The following is a 19892-nucleotide window of genomic DNA, read 5'->3' as shown; positions in this document are numbered from 1 at the left end:
GAGTGTCACGTAGCGACACGGTAATTCAAGAACCCTATTCAGACGCATTATGTCACAATCAGAATGTTAGGAATGTGGCAGGAACGAGGGGGAAATTATATTCATAACACATCCTGCATATGTGTAAACCCTGCATTAGTCTGTGCAACAGGCACAAGTGAAAGATTTATAATGGGCATGCATTTCGTCGTGTCTGCAGTATATTATCACGCCCCTCCTTCTGGTTTTACCACCGACCCCTACCTGCTCTCACAGGAGAGACAATGAGATGCAAAACTTCCCGTTAGAATCGTTTTATTGACCTTTATGTGATAATCTGAGGTGCTGCTATGGTTTTGTGTCGTTTGTACCTTTTAACTTTTATAAAGCAACTTGTACTCGCTTCAGTATTTGATAAAATCCCCACAGTTGAGTATCAGTGATGGAGGAAAAAAAGGAAAAAAACCTTTTCCATATTCAACAGTCTGTAATGTAACACAGATGACTAAATGAGAGAACTTCATTTTTCAGGAACATCTGAGAGCTCTGCTGCATCAACACTGATAATGTAATAAGTGCAATTTTCACAATGTCCATCACCAGATCTAAATAAACAACAGACCTAAATAACACAAACATAAATAATGTTTTTTTTCATGGTGGCTTCTCTGGGACTTCAAAACAATAAGTTTTTTTGTTGTTTTTTTTCCCCATCAAAGAAACAAGTGGCCTTTAGAAATGCTCCACTACACACAGAATGTATTTTATACTTATACTTCACATCCACATTTTTTTTTCACCAAATCCATTAGACATCAAACATAAACATGAAAGATATCCTTCTGCACTTTGTTATTTCTGCCCTGTTATGCCTCATTTTGAATCAGATGATTCATTTCAGATTCAGACACACTGGCAGCTGTGTTTACATGAATGTCAACCATGCTGTATAATAATCAGCATGTTGATCTTATCTGATGTGTTTTAGGAAATGACGGTGGCGACGACCATCTGTAATCTAGTCCACACGGATGCATAGACATTGGTGCTTCTCATTTTCTGAACACACCGAACAAAACTAGAAAGGCAGCGCTTTAGTTTTTGCTCCCATTTTTGATGAGCTGAACTCCAAAGATCTACGACTTTCTCTGTGTACACAAAAAGTGTGTTTCTCTCTCGTGGCTAAATCTGTGTTTGTGAGCCGAGATAATCCATCCGCCTCACAAGTGTGTCTTAGGCTGGATGCAATGAAATGCCAGTTGAAAATATCTGCCTTTGTTCAGTTAATAATTATGTCAAACACGCCAAAATAACATGTGCAACATGTGACTGTCAACTCATCAGTGATCAGACTGAAATGCACAACTCAGGTCAATGTCACAGCAACACTTCAATAATACAACTGCATGTGATCTATTAGGGCTTCCTAACTGAGAAGTGCTGATTAAAGAAACCCACAATTACCTTTCCAAGTGACTTGTTATCTTGATTAAGCAATTTATTTATTTTTTTTCAAAGAAATGAATAACTGTTTATAAATGCTCATTTTAAATGTTGGTTATTCTGAATGCAAAGTATTTTAGCATTTTTCTTTATTCACTGAATTCATCAAAGACAACATGCAGATGCACATTAATAATTAAGTATAACATTACAAGTATGTCTGCTTTTGGCATCATTGATCATTTATTCATACTTTAGAAGGAAAACCTGCAGAGATGCTTCATGTTGACTTTAGTATGTTGCTGCGCTGCACCATGGAGGCATCAGTGTGCACACAACCAGCTGATCAGGCAGCTTTGTCCTTATCTAAAGGATAATCTTCAGGATAAAATATCCTCTGAGAACATTTCCTCCGTTCAGAGGAATTCCTCACATCCTTTACTGCAGGGGTGTCAAACACATTTTAGTTCAGGGGCTACATGGAATTCCACACAAGTCCGTCTTGAGTGGGCCAGACCAGTAAAATCCATACCATAATAACCTTTTCTTTGACGTGCCGCACAGTGTACATGATGAAAATGTCCATAATTGCAAAAATGAACAATTACTACTCTCCGGTCTCAGTGTTGTGTGTGCTACCGTTAATGTGCCAGGCCCCATTGGAGCTTCTTGTGGGCCGGCTTTGGCCCCGCGGGCCTTATGTTGACTTTATTGTCATTCTCAACATTTACTTTGAATGTTGCGAAGAAGCAAAGTTCAGGCACAAGTAAGAGAGGCCACAATAGTGAGTGGTCTTACATTGCTTCACTGTCATTTACCCTCTCTCTCTCTCTCTCTCTCTCTCTCTCTCTCTCGCGCTCTCTCTCTCTCTCCTGCCCTCAGTTCTTTGGTGTGATAATAAGCTGGCTGTATATCACTCGTGTTGAAGACGCCATCAGCGAATACGGTCACTACAGGGATGGACTTCTGCAGCCGAATGCTCATCAAAGACCAACTAAGAGACATGGACACGTGTCCAAATGGTTTAAGTGTATGCCGGACATTGACTGACGGACACTGAGGACCAAAGCACTAAAACTGACTCTATCAAACGCCCATCGGTGGTTAGTAATCAGATTAAACAGAGTCAGACAATAAAGTGGGCGGGGGGTTTGTTTGTTTTTGTTTTTGTTTATTTTGGTTTTTTGGGGGGTTTTTTGAGGGGGGGGGGTTCCCATGTATACTCAACTACTAACTTATCAATCCTGCGTTGAAATAATCTTCCAATGGATCAGAGCTAAAGCGGAGCTCATGGAGATGCAGTTGATATGTTGTGCCTCAGAAAGTCTCAGGGATTCACACACAGAAATAAAAAAAAAACATCCTTTGCTCTGGTGCCATACTGCTAAATGGAATTAGGTTGCTTTACCACAGTGACTACCACAGCCTGCATTCACTTTTGTACCTTTTTATTATACATTTGTCTTTCTTGTACTGACAAAAGAATATGTATCGACTACTGAAGAAATGATGAAATCAAACTAAGGCTAAACCACTGTTATGTTTATTTAACACGAACCAAACTTGTCTTATTTGTATCTCAAAGTGAACATACACTGAAGCTTGAAACTTTACTATCATTTCTGTATAAACCACTAGTGTTGTCTGTATGTACTGACATTTTTTTTTATAAAGCCTTCACCTTTTTTGATTGAAGATACGACTGGCAAAACACAAGAATATCTCAGGGTTGTTTTTAAGCACGGCAACCATGTCTCATGAAAATATAACTCATGGACAACTACTTATCACAAAGCGGCAAATCAAGCTTTGATAGGCGCTGATGATTCCAGAGTTTTTGAGAGACAAAAGAGGAGGATATTTTTTATTGGATTCAAACACATTTTTAAAGCTGAATTAAAAATATCTAACTTGTGAAAAACATTTGAAGATCCAGTGTTTACCTTCACCGTCACAGTAACTGCTTTGTGCACCGTTTAGCAACACTAACTCTACAATCAGTTACACCTGGATAAAATAACCTGTGATTATAATGCAGCTCACACTGAAGGTTCCCTTCATACTGATTTGACAAAAATTATTAAAAAATTTATTGAAATTTGTAGGAGACATGGTTGCTTATGGACCTTAAGATCAGCTGTAGAAGATTTAACATGGACGAACTTACTTTAGATCATGTGATCCACGGTGCTTTTAGCTTTAACCTTTTAGCAGATGTGCACAGGACATAAAATAACTGAATGATGTGAATTCACTCTACTTTGTTGTGATATTTTATTGAAGTAGATTTTTTTTCCTTTTCTTTGAATCATCCTGGCTTATTGTTTTTATTCAGCTTCTCATCACCCTCATTGTTCAGGCATGTTCAGGACTGCGTTGTTATTCTGCAGTGACACGGTGGCCACCATTTCAAGTTCTTCTGAGTTTAACCAAAGATTTGGTTTGAGCTGGATCTCTGGCCATTAAACTGAGTGTGTTGTTCATGAGCACAGTGATACGCCAACATTGAAGGATAAATGATGTAAAAAACTCTTTTGGGTCAACTTGCTCAGTGGAGAAAACAAAGCGACTCTAACTTGTAAAGATATTGTTGATCGATGCTAAAAAGGTGTGAAGAGACTTTATTAGCATGTTTAAAACAAAACCCTCAACCAAATAAAAGTGTTACTGTCAGTCTGCGCTCACAGGCTCCAGTTCACTGTAAGGTAAACACTGTAAGGTAAACACACTGTTGCTTCTTGCCGGTTAAGCGATATTCAGAAGTACTTGATGTTTGTTGACATAAATTAAAAGCATGTTTGTTTCTTAGTCATATGAATTTGACACTCAACCCATTTGCCACATATGAAAATAGAATTGCATGAAGGGAACTATTTTTTACTTGTTAATGAGACTCAAGTCTTCTGTAGAACCAAAGTAAGTCTGTACAGTATATTATAGCTTTCATTGGTGGAGGATTGACGTTTTTGTGTCCGTGAACACTCGTGTTGCCTTTTTGAAAGGAAGAACATTCATGTAAAGTTTCAGTTTCAGACTTTTGCTGTGTGAACGTTAAAGGGCTATGTATATTCACGCATATATTCAGTACAGGGTGGTGTACAATTGGAATTGAAAGGATTGTGTTTTTAAACAGGGTTTTTTTTCTGGTTGACAGGTGGAAAATAAAAGTATCTGATCTTGCTCAGTGACTTGTGTTGTTTGTCTCATTATGACCATACTGGACAGTAAAGAAATGACAATTGATATGCTGGGGATTTTCAAGGACAGACCTTGTCATGCGTCTTCATCCATGTCCCCCTTTATTCAGATTATTGTGTCAATTCCCTATATAAATACATGTAGGATGATAAATGAGGCGCTATCAGAAGAATATCCTATCGGGACCGTTGCAAAGATTATTACAGAACCTTTATTATGATTGATTACTATCAGCTCTGAAATGTTTTTGTTTTCAGTGGCGATCGACAGAAGGGTTCAGGCTTGTGTGGCCCGAGATGTTTGGAGACGACGATGCAGTCTGTGGTAACAGTTGAGGTGTTTCACTGGAGAGATAAGGAATGTTGGGACAAAACAAAATACATTTGTGTGAATGAGATGGAGGAGTTCCGGTCCCTTAGGTCAAGACTGGCGCAATGGACGGTGCACCCAAAATGATGGAAGAGTGCAAGCGGGATCACACGTCAGCCCTGAGGAGAGTCACGACTGATGATGCTACAGCAGCAAGCGTGAAGGAGGAAGTTTAACAGAAGTACCACGAACCTCCTTTATGTATGGAGACCGTTGACCTTTTCACTAGGATGTTGAAGGTGGAGGTGGAATCGGGGGACAAAATCTGTTATCCTTTCAAAATGTAATTAATATTAAAAACCATTTTTCAAATACTTATATATAGGAGATATAAGAAAAGAACCACAGCGGTCCTTTTTAGAAAAAAAAAAGTTTGCGACTAAAACAAAAACTAAAGACTCAGTAGTAGCACCATGTTGAAGGGGTTTCGTTCTATCTGCAGGTCACTTCTATATATCATGTCAAAGTTATTTTTCTCTGGTTAGAATCACTTTCTTCCCCGGGTTTTGCACATTAGATGAGCATGTGTGGAAAGACTCCCGGTGATGAACGGGGAGCGTCCGTGGTAGTTTGGTGTTTATCTTTTGTATTCTCTTTCTTCCTCTTGCTCCCGCTGCTCAGAGGACTTCCTGCTGAATGGACGCTATAAATAATTTACTTTGACGACCACAGAGAACCGAAGAAATCATTTTTTCCCGCATCGCCATCAAAGACTGGATAAGCTTTTGTGAATGGATGAGTCCTGTTCCACCAACAAACAGCTTTAAATAGAAGTAATGATAATGATATCCACAGTTTCCATTTAAATTAAAGCGGCCATGACAGCAGTACTCTTGTTATGGCTGTAGAGTTTATGTACTGCAGGGCTAAATTAAAAGTTGATTACATTAAAACAGAGTGAAGGACCATATGACACGAGCAATGTGTCACGCATTAGTTGAGTGGTGCAGCAACTGAGAGCAATATTGAGACGAGATACATATTTCCTTCAGTCTGATCTCAGAACCGTTTGGAAAATACGATTTCTGATGCCAAACTATCTGATAATGAGACAGCGACCCTTCTGCCTCATTCTATATATTTAACCAGAGTTTGGTCAGTCCTGCCGCAGTGTGTTTAGCGAGACTGTCCGTGAGCGCTCAGTCGTACTTTAGAGACCTTCCTGTTTTGTGTGTGAGGATGACATTTGTGATCGTTTCTAATTGATCTCGGCCGTCACGTCACGACGTCTGGCATAAAAACTAGCTCTTGTGTTGCTGATTTGCTTTTCTCTTTCTCCCAAGTTTTACCATGTACATATTAAAGTCAAAAACTGTTCAACATTGTACTGCATGTGTGTAGTTTCACAGAAGATGATGTGCATGCAGGGAATTGGTACCTGGTTAAATATTTTTAAAAGCTGGCAAATGGCGATAACAAGTGGTGCGAAGTGGTGGATGTCCCACTTGGGAATAATGGCCCGAGATAGTGGAGGAAATCTGTACAATGGAGAAACGGAGACATCGCTTGAAATTGCAAGAAGCACCGCTCGAGGTCAAGAGGCTGGAATGGATATTTTTCAGGACCTTGAACAGCGGCAGGCAATTGACAAGACAATTGCTATAGAGGACGAAGCTGAGAGAATGGATGAACAGCAGATAATGTATCGCCCAACAGCACTTTTTGTTTCATTTTATTTGTTTGCTCTGCCGTTCTCGATGGCAAGTGTGCTGTATTTCTTGATGTACGTGTTAGAAAAAAGACTAAAGTCAAAAAAAGGTTAAAAACATATGCAACAACAAAAATGACAAGTGAGCCAACATTGCTGAGTACACTATCCACCGACTTTATTCATTTCATGTAAAAGTTCACTAAGTAACCGAGGAAAGAATTGTCTTTAGGTTGAAGCCGATAGTTTTTAGTAAAGTTCATCTTGTGTCTCCTGCCCTCCTCAGGTGGGCAGTGAGTGGATTATCATGCTGTCTGATGTCAACATGTTTGATGCTCTTCTCTCCTTTTCTGTCTTACTTTCCCCATAACCCCAAAGGGTTTGACAGAAAGCTGCCACCTTCTGAAAGACCTTCTTTATTTGTCATATTTTTCTTTCTCTCTGCTGTAGACGACGGCTTGCTTATTTAAGATTATTCTGCAACGCAAAATTTTGCATCATCCCACAATAAAAAAAAAAATGACATAAACTTATTTATATATAGTCTACTTTTACTATTATGTACAAGAGTTCGATTTCATGTGCCATTATAAAACAAAATAAGCCTACAACAATTGACATTTTATCAGGTTTAGCTGTTTCACTCCTTTAACATGATCGATTGTATTTATAATTTCTCTCCACATATTGGGACTTTTCACTCATGAATTTCCCTTTGGGACTGATCAAATATTCTATTCTATTCTACTCTAGTCTAGTCTAGTCTAGTCTAGTCTAGTCTGGTTTAGTCTGGTTTAGTCTAGTCTAGTCTCGTGACACACTGGTGAACCAGCATTGTTGACAGTGAGAGCAAATGAGTTTGTCCACATCATTTAAAAAATGTTCTTCTTTTTTCATGATCACAGGAGGTTGGGGTTTAGAACTCGATCTGACGATCGGTGGGCCGGTGATAAAAAAAAGATTTCATTACAAATCATTAAAATATAGCAATGTCACATTTGACACTGGGTGATGGGTGTTCATTTGAATGATTGTTTGATGTGCATCCATAATTTAAACACTTTTGCTAAGGTGTCAGGGAGCCTCTACAAAGAACTGAAAGGTCTGCATGGCAGCTCCAGACCGACGGGTTGGACACACACCTCCAACGAGAAAGACGTGTTTAACACCCTGTGGTTCTTCTGCAGCTTCCTGAGTGGGAACCTTTCAGCTCCACCGTGTGACCACCGGTCATCTGTGCCCATCTCCCTCTCAGTCTGTCTTTCCATTGACTTTCACTTCTCCTCTCCACATGAGCAAACAGATGCACGGAGAGGTGTGCGTGTGTGTGCGTGCGTGCGTGCGTGCGTGCGTGCGTGTGTGTGTGTGTGTGTGTGAAGACAGAGAGAGAGAGAGGTGGAGGGAGTGTGTGTGTGAGACGTGTGATGGAACTACAAAACAAGCTACATTCGATACTACATTCCAAATGGAGGTTATCAGAGAGCAGGAAGTCTGTCCTGGGTTTCGACCATGTGCTGGAGAACAATGGAACATGGAAGCTCGTCTTTAGCGTCTGCTTCCTGTGTGTCTCTACTAAAAGACAATTTCTAGAATCTATGTGAATGAGACTTGCTTTGTAAAACGTCAGGAGTCGTCAGATGGTGTTCAGTTACTGTGTGATGTGTCTTTGATGTGATATGTGTAGGATTGTGAGTTAACAAGTTAGTAAAGCAAAGATTAGCATGCAGGCCCTGTGTCTGTGGCAGAGCTAACGTTGGTTTACAGGTTGATAACTGCTAGTAAAATCAGTATAAAAAGAACTCAATCACTGTAATAGAATCAACACATCTTCATAAAAGTTAAATAGTTCTATGCATAGCATCAAGTTTAACTAATCTCAGGTAATGCCCAGTTGTTGTTATCACTTCCTTGAAGGAGTTCGGTCGTTGCCCTGGCTGGAGGGAAGCTGGTGTCTTCTCCTGTAGTTAGCACCTCCTGCTAACTGTGGTTAACTGGTTCTACAGGCTGAGGAGAAGATGGAGTTGATGTTTCTGGAGCTGTCCTTCTTTGCAGCTCCTGGTTGTTCCTTTTGTCCAGACTGAGGAGCTGGTCGCTCAGGTCTGTGATGGTTTTCCTGCTGGTCGAGGAAAACACAAAGCGGTTCTGTGACGCGTCGTTTCCCCGGTCCCGTCCTGGAGAAACTGGTTGGTTTTCCCTGGTTGATGATTGATCAGACTCTGGGCGCTGGTCTCTTGGTCCGGTCTGACCCTCGTGGTCGGGTCAGCAGAGGAGTGGAGGAGTGGAGGCCCCTGGTTGCAGGCCTCTGGTGTTAGCCTGCTGCTAACGCTGGGTGAGTTGAGCTGCTGGGAAGCAGCTCTTCCCACAGTGTTCACAGGGGACAGCTCACTGCCAGACTCTCTTGCAAGACTGCTTTTGCAGGCTTTTCTTGAAAGTATGTGGATTCGAAGGTGTCGAATCCTGAAAGCTTCAACCAATCAGTGACTGGCTGAGTGCATGGGGGAAGTGTCTTTTCAGCAGAAAACGGGGGAGGGTCTGCTGTGGCAAAAGCCCCCCACTGGGTGTGATGGTCACTCACATTCCTGGGCCCAAATTCATATGTCATGACTGTGTATCAGGACAAATGACAATTGTCTTTCCTTAGAAATGAACAAAGTTTCTGTGGTCTTGTGAGATCCCAACATATGTGTTGAGTTTTGAACTAAGCAAAGACATGAATGCAGCTTTTTTTAATTGTTGTTGGGCTGCATAAGGTAACCACAGGTGTAATCACATTTCCATTTCAGTCCTGAGGATATTCAGTCACCATATTGTTAATGCAGTAAACCATTGATATAAGGTTGAGCCCATTAGGGACCCCTAGGCTCCAGTGCACCAGGACCCCCAGGCTCCAGTGCACCAAGACCCCCAGGCTCCTGTAAACCAGGACCCCCACGCTCCAGTGCACCAGGACCCCCAGGCTCCTGTAAACCAGGCTCCAGTGCACCAGGACCCCCAGGCTCCTGTAAACCAGGCCCCCCAGGCTCCAGTGCACCAGGACCCCCAGGCTCCTGTAAACCAGGCCCCCAGGCTCCAGTGCACCAGGACCCCCAGGCTCCTGTAAACCAGGACCCCCAGGCTCCACTTAACAACATCACACAGGTCAGTGCCTTCAATTCTTTGAGTTTCAACATTTAGATTAGATTAATCACCTGGAAACTTTAAAACTGTTATATTAGATCTAGTTGGGGGCGGGGGCAATCCAATCCAGTATCGGTATCGGGATCCGATCTAACCTGCCGAAATTTAATAATAAAAATTGTTTATTCTCGGTGCCTCATTTTAATTTTTTCTGTGTTGCTTGTTTTAATGGCTGCATCCTCATCATCCTCACATTTTCTACCTCAAATTGCAGGAGCAGCTGAGCATGAGCCCGATTCAAGAGCTGCAGCTGCAGCCTCAGTCTGAGGGGCCTCAGCAGCAGGAGGAGCTTCAGGAGCAGGAGAAGCTTCAGGATCAGGAGGAGCTTCAGGAGCAGGAGGAGCTTCAGGAGCAGGAAGAGCTTCAGGGGCAGGAGGAGCTTCGGGAGCAGGAAGAGCTTCAGGTGCAGCAGGAGCTTCAGGGGCAGGAGGAGCTTCAGGAGGAGGAGAAGCTTCAGGTGCAGAAGGAGACGGAGGTGTCTCAGATGTCACATGAGTCTCAGCTTTCAGAGGAGGCTCAGCAGCCAGAGGAGCTGATTCCCAGCCAGAAGAGACGGAGGAACCGTAGACGACGGAGGCCTCTAAATCAGGAGCAACCTCAGATATCTGAGGAGTCTCAGCTCCAGGAGGAGGCTCAGCAGTCAGAGGAGTCTCAGCTCCCAGAGGAGGCTCAGCAGCCAGAGGAGGCTCAGCTTCCAGAAAAAAAAAAGGAATTCTTACTTGTGGTTATTCGAAATGTCTTAACAGGAAATGAGCCAAGTAGCAATTTGTGTGTGTAAAATGCCAAGATCAAGGTAACGTGGGGTTTATATGTGTTTGACTAAAAGACCAACAACACCTGATGGACGTCACATAACTCTGCAGTAGAGATAAAATCACCTTTTGTTTTCAGTTCAGGTCCATTCAGATCATTTCATTCTTCCCACAAGAGGAAATTTCATTTGTAGATTCTAGTGCATTCATGCATGCATCGTGGCGCAATAGTCGAGATGACGTTCACTGCAAATTTTCAATCAAATCAAAACAACAGTCCGGTGACATTTTAGAAAACTTTCTTTAATTCAATAGTCACATTTTTCACTTCATCTGCAAAACTAAGAACAATCCTGAGCTGTGGAAGTATATACACATTTGAATCGCTCTGCAATTACACCCAAATTACACATTAGTGTGTGTGTGTGTTTGTGTGTGTCTGTGTGTGTGTGTGTGTGTGTGTGCGTGTGTGCGTGTGTGAGTGCGTGCGTGTGTGTGTTGTCAGACACACAAGCGCCTTATCAAAGTGTGCACTACAAGTCCACAGAAGCAGACTGAAGACACTTTCAAGCAGATTTTTCAGAGGGAGTTCAGCGTTTTACAGTTTGTTTACAACTCCTCTGTGGTTTTTAGGCTGTCTGAATGTCGGTGGATTCTTTCTCTTCGAGTATTGCCAGACTTACTCAATGATGTCGAAGACTCTGTGGTGGTCACTCCACCTGTTGCACGACTCTCTGGTTCAACGTTTTTTGCAGAAGACGGTTCGTGATGATTCACATGTCTGACAGCTCGTCTTCCACAAAGGCCGGGCTTGACTGCATTGATTTCTGACAGTTCTGGGTTGATGTTCCTCACAAGATTAAAAAATAAAAGATGTCTATCAGCTGTGGTTTAGTTATGAACAACACGTTATCAATCATTTTAATCAGAATAGCCACAAAAGTCTGCTTCATATAGAATATAGAACAGAACTTGAAATCCCCTCATCTACTCGAGTGACAAATTACCATCACAAGACATACTGTGTTTTGCCACAGGCTATTCCATTGATCACCAGTTTCTACTTTTGTAATTTTAAAACGGGATAGATTTATCTAATATCCCAGAAACTTTGAAATCATCCATTTTGCATTCTAAAATTGCCATATTTTGTCCATTTTGGAACTTCGTGAATTTCAAACATGGATTTTCTATTTAGAGTAATAAAATGACAGAAGACACAGATATACCCGGCCTCAGTTATACACTGTATATTTGTATGCACAGTGAGTGATTGAGCATGTCTTTGTGTTGGTGTTATGTGGTATTCGCTGTGTGGTTAGTGTTTATCGCCACTGTCACGCCAGGAATACAGAAACCAGGACTCAGCGTATCTGTAAAAAAAAAAAAAAAGATAGAAAGAAAATCACACACACACACACACACACACACACACACAGCTGTGGTTATCTCTGCTGGGGACTTATTTTTATGAGCTGCACACTTACTTGCCTCATAAAACGTATTCATTTTCACCTTAGAATGCAATGATTTATATTATGTGGATGTGATTGTTGTTCTGACAGTTTAGATGATTCCAAATGATATGAATGTGTTTATGAAATGAAAATCGCACGTATGCATGTATACACACATTGTCCCGTCTCCTCCCACCCTCTCAGACTGCTAAATTACTGTCTGTCTGACGTTAATGGTCTCGGCACAACTCCTAAACTCTTAATTTACACACACTCTTTGGTTGACACTGCCAATGAAGTCAATTTTAATCAGAGTCAGTGGAGTGTACGTGAGGCATGTCACTTCATATCTCACACTTTAATTTGGAGCAATGTGATGTAATTATCGGTACACAAAGTGAAATGGGCCAAAAGCCACACGGCCCAGTAATATCACATACATTTCATAATGGAATTGTGACGCTATCGTTTGGGTTTGTCTTCCTTCAGTTTCTGTCTGATCATTTTATTCGGGAAGCGAGAGAAAACAAAATTTCCTTTTTTTTTTTCTCCCACATGAATTAACAACACAAATGTGATTTAATGGCAAATGGCTTAATACACCACTGAAAGCTAAATCTGGCTTTATTAACTCTCAGGATGGTGAAGCACAGTCTCTATTAGTGATTCACTTCATGTTATTATATCCTTAGTGATTCACTCCCACTTGAACTGACACATTTGCAGTCTCTCTTCCACTCTGACACGGTCTCCATTAAGGCATCGGTCATTTGTCATCGTGGCAAACAGAGTCTGATGGTGACATTTAACTCTGCACAGTGTATCAGACTCGTGTGGGCAACAGTAGATAGAGAAATCAGAACAAATGTGAAATGTTTTGCTCCGATCCATAACATATTCTGCTAACTGAGCTCATAAGCATAGACGTACACCTGATGAACTTGTGCCGCTCAGTGTGACTGTTGAGAAACTGTATTTATTCTCCACAACAGACAAAACTCCTCTGAATGTGTAACCAAATAGCGACGCCACGTCGAGGTGTGAGACGCATTTATTAGTCTGGTGGTGAGCGCGGCCTGATGCCGACATTTAACATTGATGACAAAACTCAATAAACTAACTAATAAACTAACTAACAGGGACAGATTGCATCTGAAATACAACATCTACTGGAGTGTAATCGTCCACAAATCATATTATAACTTCAAAGTTTGCTTTCATTATCTAAATAGATCCCGACATCAAGCAAGGAACATATATTGACAGATGTACTGTATATAATATATTTACAATGACTCAGTTTCCAAAGACTTAATGAATTGAAATGAGTTTGGTAATGTAGAACCCCTTATATTTATTGAAATATTCTTACATGATCACGACAATCACAAAATAGTTGTAATTAAATATCTGGAATTCACAAATCACTGATGTCTTGTACAAGTAGGCCACCGGTTCGAACCATGTCCTGACTATAAGACTAGTACCACAAAGCTTGGCATTTTGATTATTTGGAATTAATTTAGAATGCTTTTTTTTCTCATGCTTTTTCTCATGTCATTGCTCTGTAATTGCCAGGCAATCTGTCTTTCGCCCCACAACCCTGAATTGGATTCAGAGTTATGGCAGTGGACTGATGAATGGAAGACGAATGGTTTTTAACCCTTTAGGACTTAAAAGATGCACATAACGATCTGAAAACTCTATCTCTGTATCAGTCACAGGTAAAACAAATATAACAGCTAACAACTGCCAATAAATAAGAAATTAAAACAGCTAAGATTTCGAGAATGGCTAAAATTGCTCAAACTAAACATACCAGTACAAAAGGCACACAGATGAACCACAGGATGTCTTTAACATCCCAATTTCAACCATTAACACAGTTTACGATCCACTGCTGGAGCCAATTAAATGTGTGTGATTTACTGTGTGTTTAACGTAATTTTATGGTGTGAAATTATTGAATTATTACCACAAATTGTCTGCCAGTGAGATTTTTCCAAGATCATGCATTTATTTTCTGTTACTGATTAATATTGCGCAATTTAACTTTTTTTTTTGTGCTTTAATCTGGTGATTTTTGGGGGGTGAGGGGTAGAGGACATGCTGGCGGGGCAAAATATAGTGATGACATTCAGGGTTGTATGAACTGTACATGGAAGAAAATCTATTAAGGGTTATGTCAGTGAATTTTTTTATCACCGGGTTGAAAAATTGGATCCTGTTGTCGTCTGTGCAGTGACTGTGAGACAGTTCGGTGATTAATGGGTTCGACACATAGCAAAGGTCAGGAGGTGCAGGGTTCACCACAAGCATATAAATACAAATGCAGCCAAACTATGAAATAGTGGAGAGGCGATAGTAGAACAGAAGAAGGGTAACTTTGTGATGAGAGAAGTCAGTTTAAGAAGAAGGGGGGAAAAAAGAGTTTAAAGAATGAACTTGGTAAGATTATGGCCTTCTTAAATAATTTGTCTCACCTTCAACCTATATGTTGGAGTTGATTCATGTGAAGAAATCAGCATTAGATATGTCATCTAATGTGGTCTATATATTGTGATAAAAAAAAATGTGGTCCCAAACTAGTGCGGTTCTGGATATACAGCATGCAGTGGGGGACCTGGCTGGTTTTCCACCCTGGGCGAAACCCTCCTCCCGACTCCCCGGGCACTCACGAAAAATTATCTTCGACGTCAGTCCCCTGCGTCCGGCAATGGCCCCCTGCGGACAACCGTCTTCCCTGCGACGACAGGGGACGGCGTCACAAGACCGCATATGAGCCGGTGCATGGTGCCCCCCCCCCCCCCCCCCCGTTGAGTTTGCGCCCTGGGCAGCTGCACACTTCGCCCCATAGCGAAATCCTCCACTGCAACCCCACGGTACGACCTTAAAATTAGGGAAATAAAAACATTGATTTGAATTGCTCAGTTAAAGTGTTGTTCCAAATATGCCAACTCAGCATTCTTTCAGTGAGCAAAGCAAACAGAGATTAATAGTGAGAGGCCTGAAATGGCTGCGAGGCCTGGAGAGGAAACAGGAAACAGAGCTTGACTTGAATCGAGGAAAGTGCTCACAGAGCTGAAGACGATAAACAGGTCAGGCTAAAAATAAAAAAAACCGAAGTGACAAGACTGAGGCCAGTAAAATACAGTATATACAGAGGGAGAGTGAGGAGCTCAGGAAGAACTGCTGTCACACATTCCAGATCAGCTGGGACACATGGAGCGCGCTACAACAGGACACTTTGGATGAGCAGAAAGACACTGAAGCACAGCACAGGTAACAAGAAGCCACACGTGAACTAACACATAGCTGCAGCATGAAAGGATGAACATGATGACACACAAGGAACCGCGATGGAAGACGGGATAAAACATGATGAAACCTGAATAACGACCAGCCTCCTGAATTGAAACAGCAAAGCAGTCTGAGCGAGATTATTATTATTATATTAATGGGAAGCTCTACAAATAAAGACTGAAAAGGGCAGACAACAAAAGCACATTGTGAGCTGTTGTCGACAAAGATGTCATTTATTAACATAACATAAAAGCTGATGACGAAGAATGGAAAATGTCATTTGCAAATCCGAGGGTACGCACAAAAAGCTTCTGCATGTTATTTTGTCTTGATTGGAAAGAATAACAGTTTTTTTCATGTTCACAAATCTGCATTATTTGAGTGAGTCTTGCTAAACGCTTGTGAGTTTTCAAAAATGCCCACACTGCAGAGAACAGATGGCGATTTCTTCAACATAAACCAACAGCATATTGAAATCTGATCTTCAGGCACGCAAGCTTTTTAGCCAGGAATGCAAACTTGAAGAATAAAGTTTTTTCTGAAGAAGGAAATATATGTTTGTACAGTTTATACAGTTTGTCAGATAACTGCCCGTTAGAAACCACTTAAATGAAAGCAAAGTATTTGCTCAGACAGCTGCTATGTGGGAAGCACTGTTTTACTCATTTTAGCCTTCAACAGCTGGAAACATCACCGTCAGGATGATCTGCATTGTTTTCAGGTAACTCTGTACTCAGATATTACGTTTTGCTGTTGATGTACGTCGCTGTATCGCTGTGTGGCTGATCTTCAATGTAAGTCATGAAAAGTGTCACTTAAAACTGAAAACAAAATATTTCCCTTCACCATTTATTTTTTTTAAACTCTTCCACTGAAATACCTGCTCCAATAAATGGGGAGACCGCGGAAAACTCCACCTGCCTGGCTTAGTGGCGTTAAGTCTCAGACACCTTTAGTCTGTTGTGTCCACCTCAATGATAAATCTGAGCTGACGTCCTGATGAATATATTCATCAGGACGTCAGCTCAGATCCATCCATATATAGAAGTCTATGTTGTGGCGTTAAAATGCCCATATGTAGATTGTATTGTTGCCTCATTGTCTTTTATTCAGCTATCTTTTAATCACATAAAGAATCTTTTAAAGTTAGACCCCTGAAGGATCATGCATGGGACCAACGTGTGACCACAGAACCTATCAGGTACGTTAACAGAGCAAGAGGGAGAAATAAGAGAGAAAATTGAGATATTCATTTGATTAAAACACACTTTTACATAAGTGAATTTGACACTACATGACAATGAACTGGTTAACGTGATACAAGATGGATGGATGGATGGATGGATGGACAAGCAAAAATTGAAATGATTGAAAAAGCTTTAGTGACGAACCAGTTTAATTAATAGCTACAAAAGTTGCAGACTATATATAAATACCTACCAGAAATGTCTATATATATATAAATCTACCTAATACAAGGAGAGTTTTTTTTCGACAGCCTATTGATCCCCAATTTCCATCCATTCATATATATTTTATGCCACTTGATCTGACTCAGGGTCTTGGTGGTGCTGGAGCCGATCAGCTCATTGTGGCCAAAGGCAGGGTACAGCCTGGACAGAGCACCCGTCTATCTCAGAGTTAACGCAGAATGACAACCACACACACACACACACACACACACACACACACACACACACACACACACACACACACACACACACACACACACACACACACACACACACACACACACACACACACACACACACACACACACACACACACACACCGCTATACAATTTTAAGTCCCCAGATAACCTAAATCCATGATTGTGGACTGTGAGAAGAAAACCTACAGAAAATCCACACATGCATTGAGCGAACATAAAAAAAAAAGAAACATAACAAGTTGTTACATGTCAGAAAATTCCTGCTCCAATGTGAACCCACTGACCACTGCACCACTCTGAGGCAGCCCAACAGCTTTTCACATTCGTAATTTATTATGTGGAAAACATCAGGAATTCCAACATTGAAGGGATAAGATGAGCACACATTGGAAAAAATGCCTGTTTTACTATCAAATACATCCCAAGCAGCCCACAACATTATGAGTGACCTGGTAACCACAAGACAACCGTGCAATAATCACATTGTTGTGTGTTTTTTCCTCTCGTGTTGGTCAGTTGGTCTTGTTATGGTCAGGTAGTGAGCAGTGATTTGAATATAAAAGCTCATTGACCGTGGCTTTTGTTTGTCTGTAGCTATTTGTATTTTCTTAGTTTTTTTACATTATAAAGCAGCGATAAAAAAATAAATACACGATTGACACAATGTGTCCTCTTGCTGCAGGAGGTATAAATATATAAAAAGTAATATTCTTTTAAGGCTTTGCTTCATCTGAGTGGCAGCTTTGCGTCACAGTATCCAAAGTTTGACTTCCAGTTGTGAGACTGTGTTTTCTAAACCTGCAGAGTCTGGCGCTCAGCACCAGATAATTTCTGCTGAAATCCAGTTGTCGTAACATACGGTGGAGTTTTAGTCTTTTTTTTTTTCCGTCTTTTGTTACATGCCCGTGTCTGTGCCATTTCAAACAAAAGATTAGATTGGGGAGGGAGCAGGGGTGGGGAGGACAGAGACAAAGAGACATTTGTTCTTTGGTGGACTCATTAGCGGGGCGCACTCAGCGAAGCACCTGAATACCTGACTGAACTGACCTTTCAATCTCTCTCTACTTATTAATGATTGAGCTTTAAAATGTGCTCAGTCATGTGTGGCCCATTAAACACTCAGTAGTGCTTCGGAGCTCGTCCTTCGTGAGTTTTGCAGGTAATTACAGTAGTTTTTAATCAACTCTGTTATTTTCTCCTTCTGAACATTGACTTTCTTTCCATGTCAACATAGGTGCAGCTGCTGTCAAACTCAGGAGTCTATTGGTCATTTTTAAGGTCTCCATTGCTGGAAGTGATGCTGAAGATGCTCCATTTTCCACAGCAGCCTCTTTAGCAAAGTCTTCTCGTCACAAACATCCTTCATTGATGAGTGAACAGAATTTCTTTATTTCAGGTTTATTAAATTAATTTTCATGCGTTTGATGTTTCTATCTTAAAATGCATGCTGTGAAACAGTCAGTAAAACTGACATCTGGCGATGACGATCTTCCTGATCCCATCTTCCCAGTGGGAAACTAGAAAATGAGTCGTCTTTGGAATTGGACTTGCAGACACCAGAGAATGGGAACGGAGCCAAACCGGAGGCCATTTCTCCATATCTGGTTTTAATTAACATGGAAAGATTTCAATGAGCCTTGAGCAACAATACATTGAACAGTGTGTTGGAGTTTTAATGATGCAGAGAGGGGAAAAAAAAAAAAACTCCATTGAAATTTCCACTCAACAATATAGCAGTCTTGGTGTATTTAATGAACTATTCATGAAATGTAATGTATGTAGAGGGAACCTGAACCGACCCAGTAGCTCTCCGTCACAGGCACCAAAATAATACATTTCATGGGTGCCATCTAAACCTCAGGCGTTGCCGGACAAAATAATGAAACCAATTTCAAACCAATTTCACAACATGTTTCATGTTACTTCCGACTCTCTTCTTTTCCCTTCGTTTTTCGATGCTCTTCTGGGTCTGACCTTTAAAAGTCTCTCCGAGTCTGAACATCTGTTTTGCTCTTCTTTTATATCGGACTTATCTGCTACAGTATATCGCCGTGCAGTGTGCCTCCGTTCATTGTATTTCTATCATCTTGTAATTCAATTGCGCAATGAAAACTTCTGTATAGATCTTGTGTCACCCCCCCCCCCCCCCCCATGCATTCTTTCTCAAACCAAAAGCATTGTAGCAATTAACACTGGGCAAATTACACAGAACATGTTGAACTTAAAAGTTAGGGACAAACTGGGTTTGTTCACTTTGTGAAAAAAGGAAACATGTAGGCTATATTTAATCCGTCAAACAATGTTACTTCATGCAGCTGAAGCTCATGCCACACCATGTAATTATGAGCTGCTCAGATTGGCACTATCATATGCTGCATGATTATGAATACCCCCTACAGTGACCAAGACCATTAACTGACACACACACCCACACACACACACACGCTCCACTAATCCAAACCTTAACCATAGTTACTGCATGTGAAACCGAAGTGTTTCCCCTTACTTCACTTTGAAATGTGTTATTTACATCATCCAAGCCTGTCTTTTTGTCCCCTCATCATGAAATGCTCACATAATGTGAAGCCACACATATATTCGTGTGACTAAGTCACCTCCTCACACATAATCTGAAAGACCATCAAACAAGTACGTAAGGTGCCAGTGAGCGACTCACACTGATTTTCAATCTCTGCATCTTTAATATATGGCAAAGTTCAACTTGATGTATCGAAAGCCCTTTTTCAGGAATCACAAAAAAACATCTCATATTTATGGTTCTACTAATTTTTAAAGGGATTTAAAACACCATTGGTGTTTTAAATCCCTTTAACAATATACATATATGCAAATGTTCTATCCACATTATTGTTGTCCTCCTCTCATGCAACAA

General features: G+C 41.0%; 1 protein-coding gene across 1 annotated transcript in view; it reads left to right on the top strand.

The window, feature by feature from the left end:
- tspan15 (tetraspanin 15) overlaps window positions 1-2547 on the top strand; it is a 31130-nt gene extending 28583 nt beyond the window's left edge. The window contains exon 8 of the mRNA XM_080497527.1: window positions 2305-2547. Coding sequence (XP_080353653.1) covers window positions 2305-2472 — 168 coding nt within the window. The 3' untranslated portion in view covers window positions 2473-2547. The remainder of the gene's footprint in view (window positions 1-2304) is intronic.
- Window positions 2548-19892: the final 17345 nt, after the last annotated feature.

The sequence above is a fragment of the Blennius ocellaris genome (assembly GCF_963422515.1).
Source record: "Blennius ocellaris genome assembly, chromosome: 1".
Lineage (NCBI taxonomy): Eukaryota > Metazoa > Chordata > Actinopteri > Blenniiformes > Blenniidae > Blennius > Blennius ocellaris.
This window is presented reverse-complemented; position numbering and strand designations above follow the sequence as displayed.